The 22,626-nt window shown below is 43.3% G+C and overlaps 1 protein-coding gene across 1 annotated transcript; it reads right to left on the bottom strand.

The window, feature by feature from the left end:
- Positions 1-1,917: 1,917 nt before the first annotated feature.
- LOC128758921 (heparan sulfate glucosamine 3-O-sulfotransferase 2-like) lies at positions 1,918-10,116 on the bottom strand. The gene is made up of 2 exons (XM_053865407.1): positions 9,439-10,116; positions 1,918-3,964 (listed from the first exon to the last, which is right to left on the bottom strand). The coding sequence occupies exons 1-2, from the start codon at positions 9,900-9,902 to the stop codon at positions 3,346-3,348; spliced, it is 1,083 nt and encodes a 360-aa protein (XP_053721382.1). The 5' UTR covers positions 9,903-10,116; the 3' UTR covers positions 1,918-3,345.
- Between the last annotated feature and the right edge of the window lie 12,510 nt (positions 10,117-22,626).

Genomic DNA, 22,626 nt, shown 5'->3' with positions numbered 1-22,626 from the left:
AGATTAGTTTGAGTTCCCTAATGGAAGGCATCAGAATTCTCACAGACCGATGCTGCAATGAAAATGAATGAAATGAAAATGTGCAACTTTGGAGCTGTGAGCTGGGTTTTTTCTCCATCATCTGCCAAAATTCAGTATTGAGTATTGATGAGCTTACTGTAGGACTAATAAAGGACTTCTAATATGATCTAATCGAGTTTAGAAACGATATAAAGTTTTGTTGACGTAGTTGTTCAAAGCTCAACATTATATAGCAGACAGTGCCATCTAGTGGCCCCTGAAGATTGAGACACTGTTTCATGAAACCTCATCTACCCATCACTAGTGAGGAGTCAGAGGTCATAACGGCACGTGTAGTATTTGAAAGTACTTCTCTGTCAGCTGGAATGACACAACAGCCTCTACACTGACGCTTAAGTGTCATCGACACACCTCGGGATCAATGCATAAATATGACAAAACAATGTTAAATCTGTTGAGTTGCAAGGCTAAATAAGTGAAAAATGATTTCCATGTGAATTATGTCCGAGCCATATTGCTCCTAGTGGAAACGTCCCTTTATGACATCACTGAAGGTACATCCTGTCGCTACATCCAGCAGTATCAGAGAAGTAAAGACATTTCAGCCTCTTTTAGCCTGAAAGTTCACCTCAAACGGGTGAAATGGTGAACTGCAAATACTCATGGTTTTTAAGCGTAAACAAACCGTGAGCAATTATACAAACCAACAACACAGAGAAGAGAAGGCGTAACAGAGTAAGTCGCACAGTTTACCCACACACATATGTTTTACTCTGGTGACCCTTCTTAGGCGAGTGTGTAACATACACTTTAATTTCATCTATAAATTCTTATACAGTGGTACCTCGCTTCTCGACCGCAATCTGTTCCAGACGGCCGTTCCAGAAGTGATTTGTTCGAAATCTGAATCGATTTTTCCCATTACAATGAATGGAAAAAGAAATAATGCGTTCCAAGCCTTAAAATAGTCTTTTGTAGGAGTGAATGTAGAGTGTCTGCTGCAGGTGCACTGTTCCTCTATGTGTGTGGCCGCTGCATGTGGGAGGGGTTGCCGAGTGAGTGAGGTCTCTCCAGAAGTGAAGAGGTGCCCGGTGCGTGTCCAGCTCAGAATGTGCGCTTCTGTGCAGTTTGGCTGTGACAAAGTCATAAACCAAGTCACGCTCTGTCCCAGACTCGCCTCATCCCTGTCCCAGCTCCAGCCCACAACAGGACATCAAACCCTGGAGTGAGCGCTCCAGCCTCAGAGGTGTCGAGGAGCACCTCCCGGGGGCGTTCGAGTTCTGGATTTGCGTTCGAAATCCGAAGCAAAAAAATCTCGAAATTTTCGTTCAAACTCCGATTTGTTGGAAGTGAATCGAAAACTGAGGTACCACTGTATTACCGTTCAGGGTTTTGGAGCCTGGTCCATCTCTCTCAGACATTCCCTGACATGCTAGTCCTCGCTCCCACAGCGATAAAAAAGAAGTCGTTCCTTTACATGAACCTGCTCTTCTTCCTCCAAAAACATTGACAAATCCTCAGGAGGGCTGCATTCTGGCGGTGAAGCAGACTGGTCTGGTCTCTGTGTGGACGTTGCACCGTATACTGCGCTCCAGCAGAGTCAGAAAGAGTGAGAGACGGAGAAGTTTGGTTGATTGTGCCTCAAAACCAGGCCTGCCTATTTCAGCTTTTTGAGAAGAAACAGTGATACTGTGGTGATGTGCTCAATCCCATGGACCCATTGAGTCCTGCCACTGGAAGAAATGGCTTCAACCCATGAGCAGCTGTGGCAACAACGTGGATACGTTCTTAATCACCAACAAACACGATAAAGTCATGATTTATTATAATTTCTCATATGAATTATGTCACTACAACAATTCAAACCAAAATAAAGAAACATTTTTTAACGTTCATATATTACAGGAAGTGACACATTTATTGCCTCATTACATGACAAACTAACCTGTGAGTATTGAGGCGTTTCATATACTTTGGAAAATACAGATGTCACTCACACAACTGCCGTTCATTTGCCCCCATCATCAGCTGAATGACTGGTGTTTTTTTGTCTTCCAGTTTGCACCGCCTTAGTATGCACATCAGCGAAGCAAATCCAAACTTTTCCCAGCAATCATGTGCCACCCGGCCCTTCTGTTTGATAACCTGCCACAGTCAGGTGTTTCCTCCTTTGTCTTTGAAAAGCGATTGAAATTCCTTCCGCTTACACCCACACATCCACACTGCAGAACCCCGGCTCACAACAAACCTCTCGGAATACAATTAACTTTGGAGGATTTTGTTGAAAATTCAGCCCATGTGAGGAATATGGGAAAATGTCTTTGATGCCACAGTGTAAAATAATCCTCACACTTGTCTAGATAGTTTTCACAGCTAAGACTTTTTTCTTATAATGCTTAAGAAATATCATGTCCATGATCCATGGTAATGACTGTAAATTCCAAATAATAACCAGAATCTTCGCTTTTTTTGTAACACTGTAACGACAGGCCTCATTTTTCCTAAGAAATATTGAAACTAAATTCAGCTCAGTTTATTACATCAGAGCAGCTTCGATTGCTGTACCAGGGATATTGCATTGCATCATTCTTTTCTTTATTTTTTTTTTTTTCCGGAAGAGCCATTAATATGATTTAGGTCATCACAGTGCTGTGAAACGCTCCATGTTCAGCAGTGTCCATGTGAATATACAGTGGTAAATGAAAGATGTTCGGAGAAGACAGCGATGATGAAATATTAGTCCAGGATAAATAGAAGATGTATTCTCTGGCACAGGAAAACGTGCTGAAGGTTTCATGCTGGTAAGAATGTCAGAGAAGCTTTTTCACCCTGCATAGAAAAAAACTGATGAGACCCACAGAAAATAATATTAGGGTGGCTCAGACTTGCGTTATGGCTTTAAATTTCAGATTTAGCATGACAGCACTGAAGCTTAATTCTGCTCTCCCTGAAGACTCCACTGACATTTTCCAAGGTCTTGCTTTCAAACTCTGCCGTGATTAGTAAAGCAGGTTTAAGAGGAACTAATCCTATTTCCTGGAGTTTCCCCCGTCTTTGTGAAATGGTCAGCAAGTTGAGGAAAGCAGTCACAAAGCCTCTAAAGGGAAATGATTGCATATTATGGGACCAGATCAAGCGCCGGCGCTGGCTGCAAACACATCGTTACAAGTGCCTAAGCAATGTCATTGAGAGTTCCCAGTTCATTAGTCACATTGGAGAAAAAGGTGTGCTGCGTCACTTGCAAATCCTCCGGAGACAGCTGCGAGCAACATCTTCCTCCTTGCTGATGAATGACTTCAAGCGAAATCCTCGCTGTGCACTGGTCTACTCCCACTTAAAATCGTGGCCCACCATTTCGTAGAACTTGACATTATAGGGCCTGTAGAAGTCGCGGAGCTGCTCGATGGCGTCTCTGTCGATCTGCACGTGGGTCCGGCCCTTTGACTTGCCCAGGCAGCGGGGCGACCCGCTCCTCTCGGGCTTCTTCAGACAGGGGAAGCCTTTGGTGCGGTTGAAATAAAAATGCTTATCTGTGACTATGCGTTTTAAGCCGAGGAAGTCCTGCACCCGCGCCAACTCCCCGGCCGGGTCCGTGATGAGCCGCTCCCCGCTAACAAAATGAATTTGAGTCAACGGGAAGTAGCGGAGCCAGTTCTCCAGGTGCAGGGCGTACAGGCCGATCCGAATGGCGTTCCAAGAGGTGTCCACGACACCCAGCGTCTGGTTTCTGAAGGCCAGCTCCTGGAAGCTGGGCAGGTCCGGAGTTTTGGTCAAAGTCTGAGTGTAGTCCGATATTGCTCTGGTGACGGGGTCGCGCACCACCACGATCAGCTTGGTGTCTGGAGACATGGTGGAGATTCTATGGGGCGTCTCTTTTGTAACAAAGTAGCTTGGCGTCTTCTCCATCGTGATTTGGCTTTCAAGAGTCCGTGGCATCAAACCCCTGAATGAAAAGAAGCACCATAAATATTTCAATTAGACTCAAAAGAAGCTCCTCATTTACATTCACACCAGATGTTTCACTTTTTCTTTCATAGAAACCTTCATTTAAAAGACTCAGAACTGCTCGAGAACAGTCGCACTCTCATGCCCTATTAAAAAAAAACACACATTCGACGAGTGAGCTGCAGAGCCAGCAAACGAAGAAGCTCCGGTTTGGTCCTGAACCCAGTCCCTGGATGGAAATGATAATAGGGCCAGTGAAGCAAAGTCGTCGCGGCCTGTTGTCACTAGAGACTCGTCTGGCCGACAGCTCTCCTGTGCATCACTTCCAGAGTAATAAATCACCATGAGCACAAACAGAACACATATAGACTCCGTTGACTCACTTCCAGCTCAGTCAAGTAGGACATCTATAAACACAAGACACGCTTGAACATGAGGGGGAGGAAATGTTCTAGGAAGGGATGCAGATGTGCAGGGCGCTATTTTGTTTCTGACATATCAGCTAAAACCTGTTGGGAAGTTCTTCCAAAAAGAGTTGATGCCATCGTCATCCTTGCCGAACTGTATCAGTATCAGCGGTGAGCATGGTGACAGTTTGACATCAAATCTGGAGGGGACTACGAGCTGGTAGCAACAGACTGAGGATTAACTACAAACTATTGTACATGACAAGCTCGGGTGGCAGCACCAGGCAGAGCAGCCTGGACAGGAAGTTTAGGAGCGATTTCCATCAACTGGACATGGCAAAGCTCCATAAACAAGTGATTTTAAAATCAAAATTAGACAGACATTTCTTGCGATAAATGTGTAAATGTATCTTGTGTGGTGCAAAAGTTCATTCAGATTTTTCCAAGTTAGCAGTCCAAATTATCCACTTGCAGTGTCAACAGCATGTGGACCTCCTGCAAAATTGAGTATATATATATATATATAGCGTGGTCAACTTCTGACTTTGGTAAACACATTGGGCTGACTTTGGCAGTGACATCACTTCCCAGCTCCAACTTCCTTGGAAAAGGGAACGTACCATGGGGAAGACACGCCCATCTACCTCCACCTCATGGGACCTCACCTAACAAAAAATGCTCCAAATATGCCATAGATCTCACATATGATGTCTGTGAATTTGACATTTTTAATGCTTTTCAAACGGCAGCAACAGTTGATTGAGGTTTTGTGTGATATGTAGTAGCAAACTTACAATGCTTGTCGCTCCAGTGAGAGCCTGCAGGCGGGACAAGCTCTACTGGCTCACAGTAAGTGCTTCAAGATGTCAGCTCATGTTTGCTGTCGTCTACCTTCGATGGTTTAGTGCCTTTAGCATCTGCCCTAGCAGTCAGATTCCGCTGTGACGATAGAGTCGGAACCACGCGCAGTCCAAATAATGAGGTATTCGAATGAGCAAATAAATCACAAATTATTATTTATCATTCAAACAGAGGTACAGCATATGTATGATCCAGGGCATGAGGCGTCACATGGACACATTCCACAAGCGGATACCTTTGATTCCTACCTACCGACTTGCAACCAAACAACATGTCAGTTGGAAGATTTTTGCCATATTTGCGATTTGTCATGTAATGCACTTGAAGCAGGACCAGGACTTCATCCTTCATCACTGAATCCTTGCTGCAGCTTCAGCACACCAGCGAAGACACTAGATGGTCCTGTATCATGCCATCGACAAGAAGATGAAACGTATACGTTGCCATAACGTTTCCATTCAGAAAACTTTCCCTCTTACACACACGTACAGTACAAGGATAATAATTAAAGAGGGTCACACCAGCTGAGTCAGCATCTGTGTTTGAGCCTCATTTGGTCCACTTTATGAGAGGGCTAACTTTTATTCAGCAGAAGCTGCTTTAATTTTTGTACCTATTTAATCTGCATATTCTTGGTCACTCATATAAAAACACTGGGTCGAATGAGCCAAGTTCAAAATTTAAAGACTTTCATAGCCCAAGTGATGGATGAGTCTTAAACGGAGACTGAGTGTCAGTCTGAAACTACTTTACACAGGGTAAAAGTGGGAAAAAAAACTTTAAATGTAGTCCAATATTGTGCAGGAGTCATGACATTTTTTATTTTATTTTTTATTTTATTTTAATATCTTTACGATTTGTGGAGTCCGATTTGTCCCAAAGATTCGAGGACTAAAACTAGTTTTGGTGGAAAGTAACTTCGTAAAATGATTGTTTCCAGAAATGATGTGTTTCATCCAAACATCAGTATCGGACATCCTCACTACAAACAACAACATTCCCTGGATTCACTCTGGATTCATTGCACGGTGCACTGGTTGCCTGATGACAGACGATGTCTTGGGTTTAAAGCTCAGAATGACAAACGTATAGCGATGTCTCCCATTTGCAACTGTCAATGGAAACAGTATTACCAGTTTTAAAAGTATTTCGAGAGGTGTCATCTGATGACATCACAGTGGTTTCTAACAGTGTATGGCACCTTCATGACTCAACCAAACATTGACCACCACTATTGATGTATGCAGATGATACAGTGATTCTTTTAATGCTCTCAATATTCCATTCAATCTCAGCAACAACAATTTCTTGTATTCCAAACTTGACTTAACCTTGGAGTCGTAGTGACTTCAGCCCTGATGGGAAAACAAACAGCCTTTGGTTCCGCAGAACCTTCCCCAATCTGTGAACAGGCAAATCGCCTGACAGGCTGTCCACTGACCTTGTGACGGACTGAAGGGAACATGGCACCAAATCAAAGGGTTTGTTTAGAAACCATAAACCGGTGCCACTTGCATTGATTCAGAGACACCACCAACTTTTCAGTGAGGGAAAACAATGGTCAATATTCTCCAAGAAAGCGGTGGCAGTATTGCGATAGAACTTGGTCACGCACAGGAGCATCATTGAATTTCCCTTCAGCATTTCCCATCACGACTCCCTAAAATCCGATGACGGGTTGATCACGATCGACTGGATCCAAATGCTACTTTTACCTAACTCTGGTTTGATGCAGAGGCCTGGCTCATTGTTCTCTCTCTGTTATTTGATACACAGCATTTGGCCTTTAGCAGCGTGGACGCCAAGCTTTCCTCCTCGGTCCAGCGGTTCCGCTGATGTCTGACCTTTACTCCACGCAAATGACAGGTGACAATCAAAGCAGGTTAATGAGCAATTGTGCGCATCACGACTGCGAGAAGAAGAAGAAGAAGAAAAAAAAACAGGCTTCTGCTGCCAACTTTTGTGAAGAGTGCCAATTAGCGAAGAAGCTTTTCTCTCGTATTTGTTTAAAAGTGCTGCTGACACACATCCAACACCCTGCAACCTGACAGACAATCATTAACATGAAATGTAGACGCCTGTGAAATGTGAAATGAAATGAGGTTTTAAACAATTACGGAGATGAAAGTGTCATGGAGAGGCTCGGCGGATGTGTATGACACAGGCCAGACTCCGAGAGATAAATCGTGATGGAGCAACACCTTGTTTCAGGCCGGACGTCTTGAAGGATTGACTTTGATAATCAACACTGCTTCAACACTTGGCTTTTAGGACGTGCGAGAGAGTGGAGCCGATGACAAATCCAGTGGTTATGCTGGATGTTCACTGGCAGAGCTCTGCTGCACGAGTGTCTATCGCCAGCCAAGGGAAGACTATAATGATCAAGATGAACGTTGTCTCAGACCAAACCAGTCTTCCAGCTAAGAGTCGCTGTGATGATGTGAGAATGTGTGTTGCATGAAACATAGTTGACGTTTAGGGAGATAAATAAACCTTTATAGCTCTCTCCAGGGAGTGATGGAGAAAGTGCTCAATAGATGGAAGAATGGATGAATGACAGAGGAGCAGACTGGTATAGAGGAAAGTCAGGAATGAATAAGGAAGATAAAATGAGATTTTTATGGACATTTATCCAAAATGATGCTATTTGAAATACCACTTAAAAGCTAGTTTGTCTTGTTCTTGTTTTGGCGCTCACATCACGTTCTTCATGTGCGATGCTCTTGAGCAGGCGTGAAAAAAAAAAAAAATCCACCAAGTCCACAAAATAACCAGGAGGATCAGGACCATTGTGATGCCAAGACTTTCCATACTGACCAAGCAAGTCAGGGTCCGATTTGCTCAAAGTTTGTGAGTAATAAACATGTGCAAATGACCCATGCTAAAAGGTTAACACTCAAGAGACGTTGCTAAAGGACTGCGACTGTCATGTATTCCTAGTTAGTATGTCTTTCCAAGTGGATATACAGTGATATGAGTTACTTATTACAAGGAAATTTCAGGGTACAGGCGACATCTTTTTAGCAAGTGTCTAAGTCATCTGCAAACATTGTGTATGTGTGATTGAGCACATATGGCTGCTGTGATTTTAATGAGACAGGGACAATGAAGCGGTAAGAGCAGACGCCAAGAGTAGGGCGTTTTTACTTGTGGTGCTTATATATATATATATATATATATATATATATATATATATATATATATATATATATATATATATATATATATATATATATATATATATATATATATATATATATACTCAATTTGTGGGTTCACTCTGGTGGTCCATCCAAGTAGCCAGCAATTCCGTGTTCAATTGAAAAATGGAACGGCTTATCAAAACAGCAGCTCTGCATCCTCACTTTCACTTTCACTGTCGGTGCCTGCTGCACATAAGAAAGCACTTGAGCTGTCTCTGTCTGTGAACAGGCAGATGTGACAGATGTTTATGTTTGATTTCCGTTAAACAGTAGGATCTCATATTGCTGTCACATGAATTTGAAATGTGATAAACACCAGTTGCAGTAGTAGTCACTGTTTCTCTCATGGCTCAAGTGCTGACCAAGGTCCTAAATTAAATTAATTTAAGGTACATATCGGCGGCTTCGTCTGCTTGTGTTTCTCCAAACTCTCCATGTGTCAATGAACAACATGAGTGTCACCAACACATCACACCCATTTCACAAATCCCCAGCAATTCATGGTTCAAGCCCAAATTTTTAACTGCACGTTAAAATCACCCCCAACCCACACATCAGTAACCACTTCATTATGACCACCTGCTTCATGACGTTAATTACTCTGTGTTAAGTGCAGCTCCGGTTGGAGGCTCCTGGTCTTTAGGTGTCAGTGTGAGGTGCAAGTGAAGGAAGCCAGAGCACTACTGACAGGGTAATGGATGGGCAAGGCTCAGACGAGTTACTGAAACTCAAGTTTTAAAGATTTATAGAAATGTGTCTGGATTTGCAGCACATCACAGTGTGTTGTACACGGGTCATCATTGTCAGGTGACTGTTTCTGTGACGAGTGTGTGGTGCTGGATCATATATGCTCTGCCAGATAAATCTGTGGACCTTCCATGCGCGTTTTGACTGACAAAAAAAGAGCTGAATTACACACAAAAAATAAAAATAAAAATAAAAATCAATGACTGTATCTTACAGAATCAAATGCTCTTCCCACTGACTGACACTGAACTTACCTGTACCAGTCCAAACCCCTGTTATAGTTCCTGTCGAAGAAGTGCGTCTCGGTACCAGCGGCTCTCACATCGGGGTGGATCCTGATGAACTCCAGAACTGCTCTGGTCCCTCCTTTCTTCACACCCACGATGATGGCACTCGGTAACTTTTTATTGCCAAACTTGAAATTACCCCCGGAGGAGTCGTTCCTCACCACCAGGAGGGTAGCGGGTCTTTGGTCAGCTTTGGGTCCGGATACTTGCAATGGAACGGCGCAAGCTGTGCGCAGACGCACGGCACCTCCATCCTCCAGGGCGCGCAGGCAACTCGGAGTCGAATCAGCGACCATCTGCATGAAGGTGTCGGCGGGGGAAAGCGCACAGTAGCAGAGGTAGGAAAGGAGCAGCGAGAGCAGGCAGATGGTGGTTTTCGTGAGCCGGTTCGAGTGCGGAGAGAGTCGATGGAAGAGGAGCACACATGCCATCTCTCCGCGTAAATAGACAGTTCATGGTTTTCCACTTGATCGCGTCCTATTTCGATTGTTTAAGTCGCTGCGCAGACGGAAATCTCCGGATCACGGTGGAAGTCGCGCACTTTTCGGTCACACGTCCCACCAGCACGCACCACAGTCTCGCTCGGTCACAGGGGAACCGTCCATCTCTGCTGCGCGCGGACTTCGGAGCGGACGCCCAGGACGCGTCCATGGTGCTGGTGGAGCTGGTAACTTAAACAGACTGTCACATCTGAACACTTCTGTCTCTGTACGAGCAGTGACGTCACCACGCGCACCCCTCGCTCCTCCTGGATGTTTTTTATGTTGGAGTGAAAGTTGCTCTGCTCTCCTTAAGTCACCGAGGCGCTGACTGCAACGCAAATCCTCATGGCAAAGTAAGAAACACGCTAGAATGAGGACTGCATTTCTTTAATGTGGGGCGCTTATTATTATTATTATTATTATGCGACTGCCGAACACTAAGCCATGTAAAGGGTATTTAATCAAAGACGCACAGCAGAATTATGTTTGTACTTTATTGAGAAAGAAACAGACTGTTTCTAGTGTCATGATGTGGAGTTGGCGGTGAATTACACATGAGGCTGAAATAAGAATGGTGTTTACACCAGATCTGGAGCCTCAAGTTCATGTTAATCTGTAAAAGTGACAGCTTTAGGCACATGTTAAAATATTTGTTTTGTTTTTTTTTTGTTGTTTTTTTTCACCCTGTGGTTCATCGCAGAGCCAGTATATAGTGTGGAGCGTTTGGACACTTAAATGCCTAACCTGGGTTTAGGGTGAACACTCACTCTAGGACCAGTTGTTCTGTGCTGAAGCACATTTGGCCCCTGCAGGCCTACACTCACATCATGGTTGCCTCCGACACTTCCGTTCGACGCATTTCTTTTGAAGCATGTGTGTCAAACTCAAGGTCCGTGGGCCAAATATGTCATTATATGTTGTCTCTAATAACTTTAAATTCAAAACGCTGACTCAAAATCAAAGATGATGGTGAGTTCCAGCTCACCATAAATTGGGATCCACAATGGCAGTGGTGCTCACGTTTGATGGACTGTTTACGTGCTAGTGCAGATAAAAGGGAAATGCGATCAAAGATGGGACAGTTTTTTCCATCTAGAGGAGCGATAGCTACATATACTGTTTTCTGTTCAATAGTTAACTGGTCTATTGTGTTCTTTACCACTCTGTGGTAAAGAACACAATATACCAGTGAGTATGTGTGTGTGGAAGAGATAGAGCAAGAGAGAGAGAGAGAAAGCGTGTGTTTATATATAGAAACATAAATGATGTATGGTAATTGCTGGCCGAATTTCAATGTGAGTGCCTTTTGATTGTAGCCATGGAACGTTGACTGTATTAGAGGCTTTCCTCCGAACTGGGTCGCACATAGAGTGCCAGTCAATAAATGATAATCTTGCCTTGACAGAACAAGTACAGGTATATCTGTGACTTTGTGATAATGGTTTGACAAACCAGACATCAGTTCATGTGTGCAGATTCACTTTGATGGTCCAGGTGTCTCGGGGTCACTCCTTACAGACAGTGGTGCAAGTAAGAAAAAGAGGTGAAGGTCAGTCAATAGGGGCAGCCATTGCACTGTGGTGCACCACCAGAATAAACAGACGACAGTTCAAATGGCCAGCTGGACTTCAGACCTCCATCTTCAGGTCCATTGTATATCATCACAGGTGCAGCAAAATAAGAGACCAACATCTCTATATTATTCTGAGGTCACAAGTCCTTAACACCAGCTGCACCCGCCAACAAATTCATGCCACGATTGAGACAACATCACATATGCATGCTAGCTTTCAGCCTCAGCAGACACCACTTCCACTTCAGTGGTGTTCAGAGAGGCATGACCGCTGGAGGTGAGGAGATCACGTGACAGCAGTGTTGTTCCTGCACGTAGAGTTAAGTGTCTCACTTTGGTCGGCCTCACGCGTGCAGGAACTCTGACCCCTCACCTGATCTGCTTGCTGTGACTGATGATGCCGACATAAAACACAATTTTGGAGCCCTTCGACTTTATCTTGCATTAACCTTCATCTCAGATACAAACATTAAGAATAATAATCCTCATAAAACAAGCCTCTGAGTGCGACCAGGTGTTGCTAGCTCACCACTGAGACCTGGTTTCTCACCAACAAGGTGGGCTACTGCGACTCTGTGTTAAGGTGGAACCCAGAGTTCCCATACTTATGGACAGTGCGTGTCCTCTCAGAGCACCTGTTGTTCACTGCCACCCTCAGTCTTTAAAGGCCTGCAGAGGTGGGAAGGAGACGTGTCCAGGAGGAGTCTCTCGCTGTGGCCATTTCTTCTTCAAAACATCAAATCTTTTGTTTGGTTCTGCATACCAGGTAAGAAGTCTTCGACACAGCAGCTTGACATTTAGAGGGATAATGAAGTTGTCAGACATCGACGACCCGCCTCAAAGGCCACAGGCCGGGTGATGGATCAGAACGGAAGTCTCTGCAGTTCCCGACTCAGAGTCAGCATCTGTCGACGAACCACCAATCTTGTCCTTGTTTAAGAAACAGCAAACCTCGCCCTGGCCGAGGGAGAAGAGAGTTGTGAGGCGGGTCATCACTCTTAGTTCCCTGATGACTGATACAGATGCAGACAAGCCAGAGGTGGAAACAGAGGAGGGTAAAAACTCCCTGGACTGCATCGACACGTGGGGAGGAGTGGAGGTGTCATGGTAGCGCTCCCGAGGGTGTCTGCACCCAATCTCAGAGGCCTCTGATTAAAGAATGATTTATAGGGGCTGGTCGGAGGGTCCCGCTCAGCAATCTGTCTGGTGAATGAGATTTTTCCCCAGGAAGAGGGCGGGCGAATCAAAGCTGGAGGCGAGAAGCCTGCCCAGCTCAGCCAGAGGAGTCTGTGATTAAAATGCTATGATCACCGCTGCTGAGTGTGGAGCTTGTACTCTCTGTTGTGTTTTCTATCAGGCGCACTGAAGCCCAAAATTGTTCCGCAGCTTCGCTTGTCCTGATTAAAGTTGGCCATCCTGCTGAGGGCCTTCACATGATGGGGGCGCCAGGCTGGGCTTTATTCTGATGGATACACTCGGGGTGAAAAAGATGGGCCTTTCACTCAGAAGAATTTCAGAATTTCAGTTGCCTCATTTTTTAAAACTATATCTTCACATACTGTACATCATGGGTGCTAAAATAGTTCTTAAAGAAGCACAGATTTGATGGGAATCAATGTGTGAGGGACCGTATGTAGTGATGTGCAACTCATGTTTCATTGCAAATAAATTGCTTCTTCAAATGAAGCAGTGCTAAAATGTCTGTCTGAGAAAATGGAACTTCCAAGAAGGCCGATATAAATTGAAGGCCTATTTTTTAAATGGAAAACACAATGACTAACACAATAGTAATAATCATTGCAATGAGCAATTCATGAAGTTTAGTTATTACACCACCAAAGTCCTTCTTTGGTTTGGATTTGACAACTACAAATTGGGAAAATGTTGAAATGAAAGCATAAACAAATAAAATAAGAAAAAACAAAAATAAATACATCATAATAAAATAAATTATAATGTTGCTCATAAAATATTCTGTTTGTGTATAAATTCCAAAATTCTGGTGGCGACAGTTGTCATGATGTGTCATGGATTATTTGGGGTCACGAGTTGGGGGCGCTCTTGTTATGTCGCCAGGTCACCATCCAGTTTGTTGGAAGTTGGAACAGTGAATAAAACTGGCTGTGTTGTGTTGATACTGCCTGTGAGTTTTCCTTTCAGCTTTCAGCGATCACAACAGCGATAAATTTCTACTCAGCACTGGTGCAAAAATCTTAACAACAACAACAATTCGGTGGCGCGAGTTGACCAGTCGATGATGGGCCCACCTACATAATCACACCCACCTACTGAGCAATGCACACATTCGGTGTCGGATATTCGCCGACAGAGGCGGTCTGTGGCAGAATGTCAACGCTAATGCACTTTGAAAGAAAGTCCCCCTCAAATAAATGACTTAACAAAGAGCTGTGATCAGCTGGGGATCAGAGGGAGGAACTTCAGAAGAATGTACGTATTTTTGGTGTGTACGCAAGGGTCTATCTATATTGATGTATCATATACTTTAACTGTCTTCCTGTGTGTCTTATATTATATACATGTGTGTTTTTATTTTTAAAATCCTGTGCCGCAAGTGACCGTCATTCGAGACTGACGTTGTTGTGATACTGCTGCCACCTGCTGGAGAACAGTGCTTTCATTACAGTCTACAACATGGACTTCAGAATAAAATGTCCAGGATGGTTCAAATGTGTGAAATTTGTGATTAAAAACATGAATTGGAAATGAAACGGGTAGAAATCTTTACAGACTTTGACGTTCTTCTGCCTCTCTTAGGTCAGTCCCCTCGACACTGGACAATTATGACAGCAAAAATAAATTGTCATTTATGACGGAAAATGACCCACTTGGCTTTAAATAAAAAAAACAAAAACAAAAAACTGTCATTATGATTCAAATGCTAACGCTACCCTACACTATAGTACTATGAGTCGCTGTGTTTTCAAATATATTCTAATATTTTAAATGTTTAAATGATTCAGATTGAATGACATCAAACATGCAGTGGACAACCATTGATCTATGTTACATAGTTGGCACCTCAAGTCACTTCGATTTCTCAAGGTTTCTTTCTTAGATATTTTCTCTACCTCCCAACCTTTATTTCAACTAAACTTTGATTGGTTGTCAGTGCACCTGCTTTACGTCCGCATCAAATGATGTTGTGTTTGAACAGAGTAATATTTCGGCTGAAGCATCCGTTGCTGCCTGACACTGGTTCCCCAGAGAGCTCCTAAAGTGACACCACAATCTTCATAATGGACTGCCTTATTTTGCTGACTGTTCATTCACACAAGGCCAGGAATCTGCATCCAAACACAGTTGTTAAAGTCTAAGGATTTTAAGGATTTCCAGTGTTTTTTTCTACGGCGCAGCTCTGACAGACACCAGGGCGACTGGGGTACACTCTCCGGAACAGCATGCTTCTCCGACGACCCGGAGGAAACTGTCAGTCATCTCTGAAGCTGCTGCAGAGGCTGTCGACTTAAGTGGAAGATCTGCTGTTTCCTAAACTCCTCTCAAGTTCACAGGCTTTAAAGTCTCAGCATGTAATTTGTTTCACACTTCATCCAATCCTCTGATACTAGATGGATTATTTTAACACTTCTCAGCACAAACCATCTTTCTCTGGTCAACATTAATGATTTCATTTAATTGTTGTTTTACTTTTATGAAAATTTTATCTTGCATATGAGTATATTTTGGTTGCTTGTCTGGTCTTAGCTGAAGTTAAAGTTAAAAAAGACTAAGAATACACTGATGGACAGTAAATGTAAGCTTCAGGTTAAAGCAAAAAGAAAAAAAAAGTTCAGTGTTATTCATTCAGCAAAGAGTTCGCTCATCACTGAAGTAGATTCAACTTACATTTGAGGTGTCAAATATTAACAATGTGTAATATAATTAATTAATGCCAACACCTCTGATTAATTAGATTTTTTTTTCCAGCCCCTTATTCACATCTGTTTTATACATTCATGCAATGTTCAATGTGCTTTTATCTACTTTTCCAGTCATTCCATTTCATTGTCATTTACAATTAAAGAACACACTGCGTATTTTTTTATGCACAGTATCATCATTTCCAGGTTTATTTGTAAAAATATTATATGCTACAGATGGAATAGACAGCGTTTAAAATAATGGAATAATAATAAAACAATAAATTCATCACTCAATTGCAAATGCTTGCTTCCACACGTTCATTTGACCTTGGAATCCCTCAGGTAGTCTTTGCACTTCGAATATTCACCACTAGAGAGTTGATGTTCATACCTAAACATTTACAAATTTACCACACAAAACATAACTGACTTGGACAAGCGAGTATAAAATGAGAAAATGACCAGGAAATGGTGAGATCATTGTTGAACAATCATGAAAATTACAAAATGACATGAGAAATGAACTTCACAAAGTCATTTACACACTAAACATAAGTGTTGAATATTCATGAAGAACGACTTAACCAATGCTGCAGCGTTAAACAGCACATCTGGTTGATGTTTATAATAAATGATGTTTATAATAAATAATTGTAATATATAATAAATAGATAATAATACATAAGAATATAGAGGCGTTCCTCGTTTGAGCGCTAGGGGGCGATCAAACATCACACTAGAGAGCACAAGTGACCCACAGAAGCCGCAGACTTGATACTGATGCAACGCATGGTGCAGTTCCAAAACACACTGGTCTGGAATGAAACATCTTGGGGAACAAAACACTGGTCAGTCATCCTGCTGTTGATGATGTGAGGCAGAGGGTTGTGCAGTGAAGGGAATGAGACTTCAGCTCCATCTGAGGCTTCACAGCATCATTTTAGATCCAAGTTCTCACATACTGATAGAACAATGAGGAAGCAGAGCTCAAGTGATTTTCAGTTGCATGTCATTTGAGTTGTTTCCTGGAGAGAGAATGAGAATCAATAATTAACATAATCCCGACTGCAGCAGCAGAACACATCCTCTTCCTTCAGGCCCACATCTGCATATAAACGTGGACACAACACACACACACACACACACACGCACACAGCCCAAACACCGCTGCACGCAAACACACTAACCAAAAGTGAGTTCTCATAGACAGGAAATGATGTCAGCTCTCGTCTCCAAGGAGATGGAGGCAGTTGCTAAGATACTGTGACACAGGATTTTTCACTCTATTTTCCCCTCCATGTCTGTCTCTCGAACACACACGTGCAAGCAGACTCACACCAGCTCAGATGTCGGCGTGAATAACTTGAAACTCTCCCCAGTACTTGTCTGATTCTGTTTCACAGCTGCCACTTTGCCTTGCACATCTAGCAGATCAATAACTGACATATTAGTGCTGGCAAACCTTTCAATACCAAATCATAGATTGAAAACAAAAATCACAGTATAAGCGAGGTGAAAAATAGCAGCCTCTACATTATGACAGGCCAGATTCATGTCAACCAGGCTGAACAACCTGCTGTGCTCACCTGAGTAGACAAATGTGCATCTCAAATTTGGACTGTTGACCAGTCCAAATTTGAGATCCACATTAAATATAGAGACATAATGGTGTTGTTCTGGTCGTGAAGTCAGGACTGCAGACTCCCACCATGCACCTCACGCGTCATGGATCTGATTCTTGACATGGCTGGTCCCTAACGTTTCTCAAACATAGTTTCAAGCACATTTTTGTGTGAAATACTATATTATATTATGTCTATTGGGACTTTCCTCCAGAAATAATAATTCACACAAGCTGTAAAGATCAAGCAAGTTTTTAGCCAAGTACAGGGAGTCACTGGCTCCGAAAGGACCCATCGAGGGTTTGTCATCCGTTCACCTATATTCAGAGGACATTCAAGTTCAACCATTTAGGAGTTGACCCACAGTAGCAGTGCATCGGTGGGCAATTACAGATCCTTAGGGACCCCAAAACAAAAGAGGCCGGATTTAACCTACATGGGAGAGCCTGAATAAATACAGGACAAACTATGGAAAAAGTCACAGGTCTTCCATGCTCATTTGAATATTTGTTTTTCATTCAGTGTCCAATGTATTTACTTGACATATACTCAATATATGCAACATATGTCTCAGGATTTCTTTTGAAACCAAGATGCTAAAAAATATAAATAAAAATATTAAAAATAAAAAAATTTAATTGGTTTGTTTTAACAAGAACAAAACATTGATTGACGAACAAATATGAACGTCAAAGAAATGACCAACATGACAAAAAAGAGGTAATAAGGAGAAATTTTGTAAGTAAATAAAGGTGTCGGAAAAATTAACTAGACAATAATAAAGGTCATCAAATCTAATCTAATCTAATGCGTACCCAAAAGAATCTGTTCTACTTCTGAGCTCTTGCCAAAAAAATCACTGGCAAACACAGGTAAAACTTGTGAAATTATATTTGGTCGTATAGATAGTAATAAAATGTTAAACCGAGAACGTAATGACTGTGGTACTAAGAAGAGAATGAAACTGAAAAAGCCCACAGGTAGGATTCCGCCGAGGCTGCGGCGCATGGCCAGTTTGTTGGTTCAGGAGAATTCCCACTCACACCTGAGGCCAGCGTGACGCTCCTGTTGCCTTCTAAACGCCGCTTTGAAACACTTCCCAACATCTTGCTCCGCAGCTTTTAACGGTAGCCCAAAACTGATGGATCTGTATCAGCCTCCCTCTAAAGCGACTTCACAGCGTTAGCGGCGCCTCTCCGGTGCTATCAGCATGCCACATATGTCTTGGCACTGGCACGTTGGTGCCAAATCCTCGCTACCCTCCTCCCCTCCAGGCTCGGAACAAGGCATAAAGAGTTTATGGGCTTTGGCTTGTCATGGAACTGCTGCAAACACTGGTCCTCTGGATGGCGGGATTAGCTCCCACCGCTGTATTTCTACTCCACCAGCTTTCCTGTACTGATGACACAAGCAATACAGCGATGAGTGTTTGTTGGTTTACAGTGCACAAATGCATGTCCCTGTCCCTCCCTGCCTCCCCCTCCTGCTGCTCCCACACACATGCGCTCAAGGGTACCATACATGCAGAAGGAGAATATCAGATTGAATGTGCAATGACACTGTGAGGACACGGAAGGAGGAAGAAGAGAAGAGAGGCAGGGTGGATTTGGCATGGGCGACGTGAATCATTTGAAATGGCAAAAGGGGTTCGAAGGCAAAAAGATGTAGAGTGAGTGGATGTGTGCTAAGGTTTCAGCATGAGTGAGAGCGGACGAAGGAAGAGGGGGAAAGAGAGAAAGGAGGAATATCCTCTGCACCACTGTGTGACTGGAAATTTAATACAGGGGGAGAGATAGAAGGAGAAAGAGTGGAGAGAAAGGTGGATGGGTGGAAGAGGCTGGGTGGGGGGAGGGGAGAGAGGAAGAGGCAAAAGGCACAGAGACCTCATTGCTGTGCGGCTTTCAGCAAAAGCCAGTGAACAATGCTCACTACTGCATTCGCAGGAAGGGAGGAGGAGAGGCGAGGAAGGCCAGAGGAGGAGTACATATCTTGGGGGTCTTTCTCAAGCATAACTGGCCTCCTCTGTCCTCTGACCTTTACTGGGAGCTGAGACAGCACGCAGATGTAATCACATTTATATTTACCCACAGTCCTTGCTCATGGATGCAGAGGTCTGCGCCTCAGCTGCCGCCACTGAAAGAGACGCAGGCGATGGAGAGCAAGAGCACTTGACACATGTGGATGTGCACATGACAGAGGGATCGCAGGGCACCACTTTGAGCGTCACGCTGCCACAAACCTGCGCCCTTTGACGTTCGCTCCTTCTGAGCGACGGCAAAGGCTCAACGTGAAAGCCTCGCGTCTGATGGTGGGTCCGGGCGGTTGTGTTGCTGGTGCGCGCTGCCTGAAACTGAGACGACTGCTTTTGGGAAAACATCTGCAGAAAACAAACCTCATTAATTTGCTTGATTTAATCTTCAATTTGTGCTTGCTCTGAGCGTCCAAGCACACGGCTCTGTGGAGTCCAGCATGTGATCTCGGGTAGAAAAGCAAGCGCTCAGATTTAAAGGAGTCAATAGGTGGGAGCCTCCACTAGGGTGTCCACCTTCTGATCGCAGGGTCCGATGGAAGGAGCTTGTCCAGGTTGACTTGCAGCGGAGAGTAAACCAAGTTATTGGGTCACGTCTTCTCCGTGACACGGGCCGGTGCTGCGACCTCCTTCTGGTTCAACTGTCTGCTAACACAACCGTCGTGCTCAATGGTTACCTGCTTTAGCTTAGCTCAGCGCAACAGAGCAAAGAGCTTCCTTCAACAGCTAGACTTGTTCGTTCCTGAACAAGATTTAATAAACCACAGAATATGTTAAACGTAAAAAAAAAAAAAAATCCTCTAAGTTTCCTTTGTAAGACTAGAAAAATAATGCAGTTCCAACAAGAATCAGCTGCACAGTTCCGTCTTCTATTACATTTTCATTCTAAAACATTCACACAAAACAGTGCCTTCGATTAGGGTGTTTGAGCAACATTGTAGCTAACACTTGTGTGATGCTAATGCCATTTCCTTCAACCAAGAAATCACAAGATGCACCACAGACATTGACAAGGACCGGTGCTGTGTCTGGTTATACACACGACTTCATGTCATATCTGATGTTATTAGCCCGTCTTCACTTCCTGTGCTGCGTGTGTGTCAGGAACTGTGCATAAAATACTGGAAAAGCACTCAGAGAGCGCACACTTCCACCAAGTTTAATTCTTGAAGACAGTGATCGGGATCACTCCCATTTATACCTTGTCCCATTTCACAACAACTTCATCCAAATCAGTGCATAACTCTACAAGTTATTTTGAACACATACTGTACAAACAAACCAACACGGTTGAAAACAACTTCCTTGGCGCCGATAAAAAACCTAGACAAAATGAACAAAATAAATTCCTAATCTGGAGCCTGCTGCCGTCGTTCGAGTGACCTCACACGTTGCACTACAATATGTGAGCAGGGGATGTTCGGGGAGTTTCTAACAAACTGTTTCACTAAAGATAAGAACTGCCTGCACATTAGCCAATCAGAGTCCAGATTTTACAGTGCAGTATACAGAGAAAGGTCGAAAGGCTGAGCGTAGCAGTCTCTTTTTTACCTTTGATATACTTCCACAGTAAACAGAGTGCTACAATTTTGATTCTCTGATCGGGTATGTTCACTTTCCACGAACTTTAAACCTGCCCACCAGCAGATCGACCAACTTTTTTGACGTGACTTGAAAGGCGGAGGGTGTTGCCGTAGTCACAGGAAGCCAGTGCCACAACAAATCACGTTGTGATCGTATCTTTACAGCACCTCTTGTACCACTTGTACACAGAGTCTTGGTTTGTCACCTGCAAGCTTCTAAATAAATCCATGGCGCTGAGTTTTACTGACTCATTCATTTATTTATCTGCTATGAGGGAAATCATTTCTTTGGTCTCTTTGTCTGAACAAAGATTCACTGCGCCACTGTTGAAGAACACATCTCATGACAACCCGCTTTGGGAATTATGGTTTGTGTGCACAGCAACTGGATTGTTTGCTCTGCCGTCATATGGTCATGAAGTGAAAGGAGTCCCGCGGTTGTGAGTATTGTGGCCAACACTTTAGCTTTCACTTGATACACGAGATTGTTGCCTTGTGACAGAGGACAGAACACACATGGTTCTATTCGCGTGGGAGACTCTTGGAAGACTGCACCAGACAACAGTTTGAACACCGACCAGTTTGCTGAAACTTAGCTTTATGGAAAGGTGAAAATACTGAAGAGATGACCGATCGTGCGGACAGTCGTCAATATTGGTAGAAAGTAAATCTATCTTCCCAATCTACAGTATGGATTCTAAAATGTTTTTGAAGGAGGAAATGTTTATGCTGCTCCAGTCTTTGGTTTTGGACGTCGATGGTGGTGAAAAAAAAGGTGGTAAAAGTCAAAAGTACACAGATAGGAGGTAAATGATTGAGCATTATTTGTGTTTGTTGACATTAATGCTGAGTCTTGTTTTGGAGTCTGTGGAGTCTGGAAATATGTTTCCATTTCAGTGGGCTGCACTGAGGTTGAGGCAAAAATGTAAGTAGACACAATTGGAACAGACTTGAGCGCACAAGCGCCAAGACATCAGCCAACACGCCCGTGGGATTCTGCTGTGATCTAATAAAAACACATTCACAGCACTGTCATTCTGAACTTGACGTGTAGATAGCAACTTTGACGTAAAGCACTGAAACAAATGGCTGTCAAACTTGAGACAATGCAAGCCATTCTTCAGCTTCTTTCGCAATTTCTCATGAGAGGTTGACACCGAAAGTCGGCCTCCAGCACCTTGACCAAGCTTGCACATCATCAATGGAGGTTCTTTGGTCTCCATCTGTCATTGATATCTCGGAGAGACATTAATTCATGGGAAATATTTTCAAATTTGGTGTTCAGGGATCATTTTGGCTTGTGACTCCTAAATGAAAATGCTTGCACTTTTCCTACTTCACTCTGATCTGATCTGGCTATAACTGAGGCTGCTGACCACCAGGCCAGGAGAGCTTGACCAGGCGGCAGTCGACTTTGAAAATGAACATTTTTACATGAAGCTATTTTCTCTGAAGCTACCTTTACGTCTGATAATGAATGAATAAGTATTTTCATAACACACTGATGTTTAATGCACACTAGTGGAGATGAATCACTCTACTATTCCTATTAATATGCCTCGTTCATTCGAGAATATTTTTACTGTATAATAAAGAAGAGGAAGACTGATGACTGATGACTGAACAACCAAATCATCTGGATCGGCTTCAACCCCTTTCAAGAAATGAAGAAATGCTCCTTCACTCTCAAAGGGTGACCACCTAGTAGCCTTCAATTGCTGAGCTTTTCTATACTACGCAGTATAGAAACTGCACAAAACAATGAAGAACTGCTGACTTCACACGTACTGCATAACATTTATACTAGAAAAAGTCGATATATGTCAGTCAGGTTGTTTGCCAAGCATATGCTCTACTGACAAAGGTATCGTGATTACATGTACTGGTCAATGGTGCGTTCCAGTTTACTTGGAATTGAGAGCTGGGAAGGGACGGCAATGCTGAGCTCAGCCCGTTCTAGTTACCAAAGTCAGAAGATGACCAGG

The sequence above is a fragment of the Synchiropus splendidus genome, chromosome 5 (assembly GCF_027744825.2).
Source record: "Synchiropus splendidus isolate RoL2022-P1 chromosome 5, RoL_Sspl_1.0, whole genome shotgun sequence".
Classification (NCBI taxonomy): Eukaryota; Metazoa; Chordata; class Actinopteri; order Syngnathiformes; family Callionymidae; genus Synchiropus; species Synchiropus splendidus.
The sequence above is the reverse complement of the archived record's forward strand: the minus strand, read 5'-3'. Positions and strand labels throughout refer to the sequence as shown.

What these genes read in the sequence shown, in the direction of transcription:
- LOC128758921 (XM_053865407.1), bottom strand. Translation starts at nt 9,902, where the DNA reads ATGGCATGTGTGCTCCTCTTCCATCGACTCTCTCCGCACTCGAACCGG. An exon ending in AGGGGTTTGGACTGGTACAG is followed by an intron (nt 3,965 to 9,438) that starts GTAAGTTCAGTG and finishes CTTTTCATTCAG; the next exon opens with GGGTTTGATGCCACGGACTC.